General features: G+C 52.4%; 1 protein-coding gene across 1 annotated transcript in view; it reads left to right on the top strand.

Annotated features, from left to right (window-relative positions):
• The first annotated feature begins 4,834 nt into the window (after positions 1–4,834).
• Positions 4,835–10,081, top strand: part of LOC105538038 (scavenger receptor cysteine-rich domain-containing protein SCART1-like) — an 11,767-nt gene continuing 6,520 nt past the window's right edge. The window contains exons 1-6 of the mRNA XM_011977765.1: positions 4,835–4,971; positions 7,147–7,464; positions 8,143–8,439; positions 8,559–8,658; positions 9,156–9,544; positions 9,914–10,077. Coding sequence (XP_011833155.1) covers positions 4,905–4,971; positions 7,147–7,464; positions 8,143–8,439; positions 8,559–8,658; positions 9,156–9,544; positions 9,914–10,077 — 1,335 coding nt within the window. The 5' untranslated portion in view covers positions 4,835–4,904. The remainder of the gene's footprint in view (positions 4,972–7,146; positions 7,465–8,142; positions 8,440–8,558; positions 8,659–9,155; positions 9,545–9,913; positions 10,078–10,081) is intronic.

A 10,081-nucleotide genomic window follows, 5' to 3' on the forward strand; every position in this document is an offset into this window, starting at 1 on the left:
TCACTGAAATAGAAAAAAGACTGTTAAAATTCCTATGAAACCACAAAGACCCTGAATAGCTAAACAATCCTGACCAAAAAGAGCAAAGTTGGAGGAATCACACTACCAGACTTCAAAACATACTACAAAGCTATAGTAACCAAAACAGCATGGTACTGGTATGAAAACAGACACACAGGGCAATTGAACAAAATGCAGAACCCATAAACAAATCCACATAATTACAGCCCTAACCGACTTTTGACAAAGGTGCCAAGAACACATTTGCGGAAAGTATACCTTCTACAATAAATGGTGCAGGGAAAACTGGATATTCATATGCAGAAAATAAAACTAGGCCTCTATCTTTTCACCATGTAAAAATCAGCTCATGATGGATTAAAGACTTAAATGTAAGATCCAAACTATAATACTACCAGAAGAAAATATAGGGGAAATGAGTCAGGACATTGGTCTGGGCAAAGATTTTATGAACAAAACTTCAGAAGCACTGGTAATGAAAGCAAAAATGGACAAATGGGCATATACCAATCTAAAATCCCTCTGCACAGCACTGGAAACAAATGACAAGGTGACAACCAACAGAATGGGAGAAAATATTTGCAAATTATACATCTGACCAGGAGTGAACAATTAGATTATATAAGGAATTCAAACAACTCAAGAGCAAAAAAAAATTAAGTTGATTAAAAAATGGGTGAAAGTTTCTGAATAGGCATTTCTCAATAGAAAACATATAAAGAGCCAAAACATATGGAAAAAACTTCAACATCACTAATAACCAGAGAAATGCAAATTGAAACCACAATAAGATATAATCTCAACCAAGTCTGAAGGGCTTTTATCTAAAAGACAAACAGTAACAAATGCTGGTGAGAATGCAGAGAAATGGTAAAACTTACACACTGTTGGTGGGAATGTAAATCAGTACAGCCATTATGGAAAACAGTATGGGGTTTCCTCAAAAAAATAAACATAGAACGACCATATAATCCAGCAATCCCACTACTGGGTATTTATCCAAAGGAAGGGAAATTAGTGTATTGAAGAGACGTCTGTACCCCCATGTTCACTGCAGCACTATTCACAAAAGACAAGACATGGAATCAGCCTAAGTGTTCATTAATAGGTAACTATATAAAGGAAATGTAATATACATACACAATGGAATACTATTAAGCCATAAAAAAGAATGAAATAGGCCCGGCATGGTGGCTAATACCTGTAATCCCAGCACTTTGGGAGGCCAAGACGGGTGGATTGCTTGAGTCCTGGAATTTGAGACCAGCCTGGGCAACATGGTGAAACCCCATCTCTGCAAAAAATGCAAACAAATTAGCTGGGTGTGGTGGCATGCACCTGTGGTCCCAGCTACTAGGGAGGCTGAGATGGGGGGATTGCTTGAGTCCAGGAGGCAGAGGTTGCAGTGAGCCAAGATCATGCCACTGTACTCCAACCTGGGCCACACAATAAGACCCTGGGAGTGTCTCAAGAAAAAAAATAAAATAAAGAAACCTGTAATGTCAGCACTTTGGGAGGCCAAGGCAGGTGGATCACCTGAGGTCTCTGGTCTGAGGTCAGGAGTTCAAGAACAGCCTGGCCAACATGGCAAAACCCCGTCTCTACTAAAAATACAAAAATTAGCTGGGTGTAGTGCCACGTGCCTGTAATCTCAGCTACTCGGGAGGCTAAGGCAGAAGAATCGCTTAAACCTGGGAGGTGGAAGTTGCAGTGAGCCGAGACTGCGCCATTGCACTCTAGCCTGGGCAACAAAAGTGAAACTCCGTCTCAAAAACAAAAACAAAAACAAAAACAAAAACAAAAAAAACTTGCCATTTGTAGCAGTGTGTGCATGTAGGACATTATGTTAAGTGCAATAAATCAGGTAGAAAAAGTTCAATACTGCAATACTGCTGGTTGTTACTCATATGTCAGCACTAAGAAATTGACTTCATATTAGAAGAGTAAAATTAGAGTTACTGGAGACTGGGAAGGGTTAGGGGAGAAGCAGATAGGGAGAAGTTGTTTAATAAATACAAAGTTACAGAGGAATAAGTTTCAGTGTTCTGTAGCTCTTGTGGGGTGACTGTAATTCACAGTAACTTGTGTATTTTCAAATAGCTAGAAGAGAGGATTTTGAATGTTCCCAACAGATGAATGATAAATGTTTGATGGGCTTGGTAATTACCCTGATTTGATCATTATGCATTGCATACATGTATCAAAATATCACTCTGTATCCCATAAATATGTACAATTCTTACATGTCAATTAAAAATAAGGCACTTCCTACTTGCTTCCATTTCAGATGAGAAATTACCTGTAATTCACATGACTATTTTTTATAGTCAATGCATCCTTTCTGTCTGGCTGTTTTTAGGATTTTTTTTTCCTTTAGTTTCCAAAAATTTAATTATGTGTCTTGGTGTGAATGTCTTTGAATTCATCTTATTTGGGATTTCTCAGCTTCTTGAATCTGTAGTTTTGTGCCTTTCACCACATTTGGAGAGTTTTCAGTAATTGTTACTTTAAATACATTTTCAGCCCAGCACTCTCTCTTAACTTTCCCGGATTTCCCATGATACAAAGATTAAGTCTTGTTATTACTGTCCCACAGATCCCTGAGGCTCTATAAATGTTTCTATTTTCTCTCTGTTGTTTGCATTGAGTAAATTCTATTGATGTATCTTCAAGTTCACTGGTGTCATCCTCTGTCATTTCCATTCTACAAGTCCGTTCATTGAGTTTTTAACATTTCGGTTATTATATTTTCAGTTCTATAATATTCATTTATTTTAAAAACAACTTGATTGAGGTTCATATATCATAAATGTACTCTCTTAAAGTGTGTGGTGCAGAGGATTTTAGTATATTCAGGATTATGCAACCATCATCACTAGCTAATTTCAGAACATTTTCATCACCTTATGAAGACATCCTGTAGCTGGCTGTGGTGGCTCACACCTGTAATCTCAGCACTTTGGGAGGCCAAGGTAGGAGGGTCAGATGAGGCCAGGAGTTTGAGACCGGCCTGGGTAAAAGCAAGACTTTCCATCTCTACAAAAAATTTTAAAAATCAGCCAGACATGGTGGCATGCACCTATAGTTCCAGCTACTCAGGAGGCTAACGTAGGAAGATCACTTGAGGCCAGGAAGTTGAGGCTGCAGTGAGCTATGATTATGCCACTGCACTCCAGCCTGGACAAGAAAGTGAGACTCTGTCTCCCAGTAAAAAATTACATAAATAAATAAAAATAAAAAATAAAAACACTCTACTATTTTCAGTCCTTTTCTCTTTCCTCCTCCTCTAGCCCCTGGAAACCACTAATCTAATTTGCATGTCTATTGATTTGCCTATTCTGGAAACCTCATATGAATGGAATCGTACCCAGTATGTGGTCTTTTAAGTCTGGCTTCTCTCACTGAGCATGTTTTCAAGGTTGATGCACATCTAGTCGGTGTGGGTGCCTCGTTCCCTTTCTACAGCTCAGTGACGTTCTATAATATGGACATACTGCATTTTCTTTATCCATTTATCAGTTGATGCACACGTGAGCTGTTTTCATCTTTATTATGAATAATGCTGCATGAACATTCATGTAGAGATTTTTGTGTGCACATAAGTTTACATTCCTCTTAGATATGTACCCCACAGTGGAACTGCCCTTCCTGGGCTCAAGTGGTATCTTCCTGGAATATCTCTATTTAACATGTGGACAAACTGCCAAACTTTCTCAAAGCAGTTGCACCATTTTGCAGTCTACCAGTAAAATCTGAGAGTTCCCATTTCTGCACATCCTTACCACTGTTTCATTTTTTTTTTTTAAGTCAGATTCTTACTCTGTCACCCAGGCTAGAGTGCAGTGGTGCAATCTCAGCTCACTGTAACCTCTGCCTCCTGGGTTCAGGCGATTCTCCTGTCTCAGCCTCCCGAGTAGCTGGGACTACAGGTGCACGTCACCATGCCCGGCTAATTTTTGTATTTTTAGTAGTGACAGGGTTTCACTATGTTGGCCAGGGTGGTCTTGAACTCCTGACCTCAGGTGATCCACCTGCCCCAGCCTCCCAAAATGCTGGGATTATAGGTGTGAGCCACCGCGCCTAGACTGTTTCATTTTTATAACTTCTATTTCTTTGCTGAGATTTCTATTTTTCCATTTATTTCAAGGGGATTTGCAATTTGTTATGGAAACAGTTTTATGATGCCTGTTTTAAAATCCTTGCTAGATAATTCTGACACCCAAGTCTTCCTGGTGCTGGCCTCAGTTGATTGTCTCTTATTGAAATGGTCGTGTCCCTGGGTCTTCATATCATGAGTGATTCTTAGCTGTATCTTCTCTCAAGAGTTTTGGTTCCAACGACATTTCAGTTCTCAGAGTTCTTGCATAGTTCTTCCGTGTCATTCTTCTGGTGCTGCTGGGACTCCCACTCAAACCCTCACCCTACCCCTACCCCTAATTCTACTAGTGCCATCTGGCAGCACGGAGGACGCCTCCCTGGCTGTCTGGCGTCACTGCCTTCTGTGGTGGTGGCATGGCTGAAGCCGACGGGCCCAGGTGGAGGGCGGAGATGCAGGGCTTCACTGATGCTGTGCTGTGGGCAGGTTCGACCACCTGCCTGGTGGTTGCGTCTAGTCCCATCAGCAGCTATCAGTGTGGGAGGAAACCCACAGCCTGCACCCTCCCCATGTCTGGTGATGCTCAGGCCAGCAAGGCATTGGCTGCTCTGCTCACGGCTGAGAGGCAGAGCTGCTGATTCGCTCTGGAAAGGCTGTGGCTGTCCCCATTGGCCCCAGGACGTCCTTGGCAGCTCTCACCTCTGTGTATGTGCCTCTGGGCTGTGACCTCCACCGTTGCCCCAGCTAAGCAGTGAGGACTTGCTGAAGCCCAGAGGGCTGTGGGACCATGTACGCAGCTCTCTGGATCCTGGGACTCGGGCCCCTTCTTCTCAATCTCTGGGCAGTCCCCACTGGTAAGTTTCTCCTTCCTTCATCCATGGAACTTTCTGGAGGCAGCAGCTCTGTCGATGCCCAGGCCCCGGGGCATGAGGGTCCCTGCAGTGACCTGCTGTCTGTCTGGGTCTCACTCAGCCCAGAGTGCATCAGGCATGCTGGGGCAGGAGGGAGGTGGCTCCACATGGCTGGATCCCTGTGACCTCAGGGCCCCCAGCCCCTAACCCCACTGCTCGGAACCCAGGGCACAGGGCTGGGTCAGGCCCTGGACAAAATGAGGGACACGGCCCAGTGTCTGGTCCCAATGACCCCGATCAGCAGAGTCCTGAGGGGTCCTGTGGGGGCTGCTCCATCCATGTCCCCTGGAGCAGGGCTGAGGTCCTGGGAAGGAGGTGGGAGGGTTGGCTGCATCTGGCAGTGAGGTTGAGCATGGGGTCCCACAGAGATGCTGCACCCAGGTGGGGACGCTGGGGTGTGGGGCCATGTGGAAGGGCTGCTGGGTCAGAGCAGGCAGCTGTAGAGAGGGGGGTCCAGCCAGAAGGAAGAGCAGGAGAGGCTGGAGGTGAGAGAGAGCCTTGGGGACCTGCGTACACGGAGCCATGACACGAGTGTGGGGCTGGGCGGGAGGCACGGGAGGGTGCCCTCGAGGCTGAGGAACACTTCACTGGCAGGGCTGGTCCAGGTACCCAGCAGGGCGGTGACCTGGTGCCGAATGGAGCTGCACCCCCAGTGGTGGGGTGGGAGTCTGTGAGCAGCTGCACAGAGGGCAGAGGGGGTTGGGATTTGAAGGAAAGGCAGCAGTGTGGCCATAGATGGATGGAATCCTGGGGTTGAAGGGATTTGCTTTTGTGTTAAAGATCGCAAGCACAAGGGCCGGAATTCTCTACTACAACAAGAAATAGCTTTAGAAAATACAGTATAAAAAGCCATTCGTAGCGGGCATAGTGGCTCATGCCTGTAATCCCAGCACTTTGGGAGGCCAAGGCAGGCAGTTTACCTGAGGTCAGGAGTTCGAGATCAGCCTGGCCAACATGGTGAAACCCCATCTCTGCTAAAAATACAAATATTAGCCAGTCGTGGTGGCGTGCGCCTGTAATCCCTGCTACATGGGAGGCTGAGGCATGAGAATTGCTTAAACCCTGGAGGTGGAGGTTACGGTGAGCTGAGATCGTGCCATTGCACTCCAGCCTGGGTGACAGAGCGAGATTCTGTCTCTAAGTAAATCAGTCAATCACAGACACCAGCACACATCCATGTCCTGAGGAGAACCAGGTGGGAGGGTGATGAGGAGGCTGGGGGGTGTGGAGGGATGGAGGAAGACTGAGAGGGAGGGAATTCAAGGCTCCCCACGAGGTGGGAGGGAAAGGTCTTCATCTTGGACCAGGCAGGGTCGCCCCTCTGCTCCTGACTGCCATCTGGGGGGCTCTTTTCTGGGTGTGGAGAGTCCTCCAGGGGCCCTGGAGGCTGCTCTGGGACCACAGCACCACCCACATGGAGTTCCTCCTAGTGGTGCTTCCTCTCGGGGTGGCTGTGTTGATGTGGGGGTACAGAGGACTGGAGAGGGTGGTTGGGGTGCCTCCGTGGGGGGTGGGAGAGAAGGTGCTGGGGCATCTGAGATGCTCGGAAACTGTGGAGACTGAGATCCTGGCTGGAAGGCGGGTGTGGGTGGGGTAGTGGGGCTGGGTTTGGTGTAGTGGCAGGGCAGGCAGGGGGTGTTTTCCTGGACGCTCAGGGTTGCAGAGGACAGGAGCGAGGGGTGAGCAGAGCACTCCAAGGGGTGTGGACAGTCACGTGGGTGGGGCAGGGGTGACAGTGGTGGGCTGGAGACCACAGGGCCTCCAGTGGAAGCGGGGGAATGATGCTTGGGAGGCAAGGAGTGGGTGGGAGGACCCGCCCCAGCTGCACACCCAGGAGGACAGGGGACTTCCTTGCCTGGGGGTGGGGTCCTCCATGATGTTGGGGCTTCAGAGGGCCGGGGAGGGGAGCAGCCCCGGGGGAGACACATGGGGTGAGGGTTTCTGTGTGAGCCGCGCCCATCACCTCTCTGGGACTGCTTCATGGGATGAAAGGAACCCGACTTGCCGCTGAGGCCTCGCAGGCCGTTCCCTGCTGCCGCCAGAGCTGCCATTGCTGCCAGCTTCCTCCTGAGCCTCTGGTTGGTTCTGGCCCCTCTAACTGGACCTGTCTGTCTGAAGGTGGACCAGGCGCTCTGAGGCTGGCCTACAGACACAGCACGTGCGACGGAGTGGTGCTGGTCCGACACCACGGGGCGTGGGGATACGTGTGCAACCAGGAGTGGACGCTGGCAGAGGCCTCTGTGGTGTGCAGGCAGCTGGGCTGCGGTCCTGCCGTGGGCGCCCCCAAGTATGTCCCGCTGCCTGGAGAGATGGCCCAGCCCTGGCTCCACAACGTGTCCTGCCGGGGCAACGAGTCCTCCCTCTGGGAGTGCAGCCTTGGCTCATGGAGCCAGAGCCCGTGCCCCCACACATGGGTGGTGGTCGCGCTGTGCTCCAGTAAGTAGGGAGGAGTGAAGGGGGCGGGCTGGGGAGGAGGAGTGGGAGGACAGGGAGGGTCTCCGAGGTGGGCAGGGAGGCCGTGGGTCTGGAGCTCTCTCTGGGAGGGGCTCCTCGCTGGGCACCGGAACCATCCTGACTGTAAGATTCAGCTGCGGAAAAACCACCGCCAGGGACAGTCAGAGAGTGCACGAAGGAAGCAGAGTGCGGCCCAGGCATGGGGAGGTAGCAGCCGAGAGGGGGCGGGGTCTGTGGACGCCTGAGGCCCACACAGGTAGCTGATGGTAGTTTCTTACACAAATGACAGAAAGGTACACGCTTTGCATTTGAGGTCTGGCCTCAGGGTCCTCAGCTGTCCCTCAGACTTTGTGTGGCTGTAAGGACCCCTCATAGCGTCCTGCCTCTGAAGCGGAACCACCTGGCCAGGACCTCCTATCATCTGGGGGCCCAGTGTGAAGGGACCCTGTGGGGACCCTTGTTTCAGGAGACCGGCAGCAGAGCATGAAGCTGGGCACAGGGGGCCTCTCTGAGCCCCGGGCCCTGTGTGACTGCCCGGTCACCTGCCCCTGAAGCTGGCCCTCCGCAGCGCAGCACTGTCCTCCCTGAAAAAGGAGCTGCCAAGTGACCATGTGGGCAGCTGGGTCCATACCTCACGGAAGACGGGCCTGTGCTCCACAGACGGCACATTCCGGGAGCTCCGGCTGGTGCAGGGCCGCAGTCCCTGCGCGGGGCTCCCCGAGATCAGAAACGTGAACGGGGTGGACCGCCTCTGTGGCCTGCACATGGAGGAGGCGATGGTGTTCTGCCGGGAGCTGGGGTGCGGCCCTGTGCTCCAGGCCCCCCGCCGGGACGTGGGCGTCGTCAGGAAGTACCTGGCCTGCAGGGGCACCGAGCCCACCATCCGCAGCTGCAGACTGGACAACAACTTCCGTGGCAGCTGCGACCTGCGGCTGGATGCAGAGGTGGTCTGCTCAGGTGAGGCTGCCACGCGATGTTCCCAGTGACCCTTGGGATGATGCTGGGCCTGGACCTGGGGAGAGCAGGGAGAAGCGGTGGGCGTCCCCACGGATGGGCTCCTGTCCCACATGAGACAGTGGGCGCAGACCTGGTGCATGTGCAGCTGGAGGGAACGGGACTCAGCTCTCACGCTGGTTCTCAGCAGAGCGGAGCTGAGTTTCTGGTGGCCCCGCAGAGGTGTCCTGGCTCAGAACCCGCAGGCCATCTAGGGGTCCTGGCTGCTGGTGTAAGTCGGAGCTGCCTCAGCTGTGATCTCTGCATGTCTAAGGATTGGGGTTGGGTAGAGGTCACGTCCTCCCAGCCCTGCCTCAAGTGTGTGTGAGCTGCACTGGCCTCACAGCTCCTGGCCTTGTATGAAGAGCAGCTGAAATGAGGTGGATAGTCTGCTTGCTGCAGTACCCCAGAGAGGGTGGTGCTCTGTGGACCAAGGGGTGCCCTGACGCCTCCCAATCGCCTCTGGGATTGCAGAGAGTGTTGCTGTCATGGCCCCGGACAGGCAGAGGCTGTGAAATACGTGGGCACCTGCAGCAGGTGACCCTGACCCTGACCTTGGCGATGCGGCCAAAGACGCCTGCTCTTCTCTGGGTGCAGGGGGGAAGGGCCTCTGGCTGCAAGTTCCTGCCTGTGCTTGGCAGACCCTCTGCCTAGATACAGATGATGGCTCCTGGCTGAAGCCTTCTGCAGTCTAAGGCTCAGGGCCAGGCAGTTGACCTGAGAACACCTGTCTCGCGCCTGAGAGGATGTCTGCCCCCAGGACACACCGAGGCCCGGCTGGTGGGCGGCGAGCACCCCTGCGCCGGGCGCCTGGAGGTGAGGCGGGGCCTGACCTGGGGCACCATCTGTGACACAGACCTGGACCTGGCCACGGCCCACGTGGTGTGCCGGGAGCTGCAGTGCGGGGTGGCGGTGTCCACACCCAAGGGTTCCTGCTTCGGCCGGGCCTCGGGGCCGGTGTGGACGGAGACCTTCCGCTGTGCAGGCGACGAGTCGCTGCTGTTCCACTGCCCGCGGGGAAATGGGAGCCAGTGTGGGCCCGGCCGTGACGCAGGGCTCAGGTGCTCAGGTGAGGTCCTGTGTGTGGGCTCTGAAGGCTCATCCCTGCCTTGTTCTCTGCCAAATCCCTTCATGCCCTAAAGGTGCCTCTGGCCGGTAGGTGTGGGTGCTTTGGATGTTTGCTTCAGTTGGTTGAAAGAAGCAGGGAAGAGACTAGGTGTAGAGTGATGTGCCCCAAGGCTGCAGCTAAGATCAGATTCTTCTGGAGAGCTGTGTGAGCTGCATGCTGAGGCAGAGGAGGGCAGAGGAGCTGGTGAGAGCAGGGCTGGGCTCTGTGCCCACCCCACTGGGTGTGAAGGAAGGAAATGACCACAGCCAGCCATGTGCTGGGTCTGCCGTCTGCTGTCTGCGAGCCACGCTGACTCTTCCTCTCCCCCAGAGTTCAGGCTGGTCAATGGCAGCAGCAGCTGTGAGGGCCGTGTGGAGCTCCAGGTGCAGGGGTCCTGGGCGCCCCTCTGTGCCACCCACTGGGACATAGCAGATGCCACCGTCCTCTGCCACCAGCTCAACTGCGGCAACGCGGTGGCTGCACCTCGAGGAGGCCATT

Source organism: Mandrillus leucophaeus, unplaced genomic scaffold (assembly GCF_000951045.1).
Source record: "Mandrillus leucophaeus isolate KB7577 unplaced genomic scaffold, Mleu.le_1.0 Scaffold1836, whole genome shotgun sequence".
NCBI lineage: Eukaryota > Metazoa > Chordata > Mammalia > Primates > Cercopithecidae > Mandrillus > Mandrillus leucophaeus.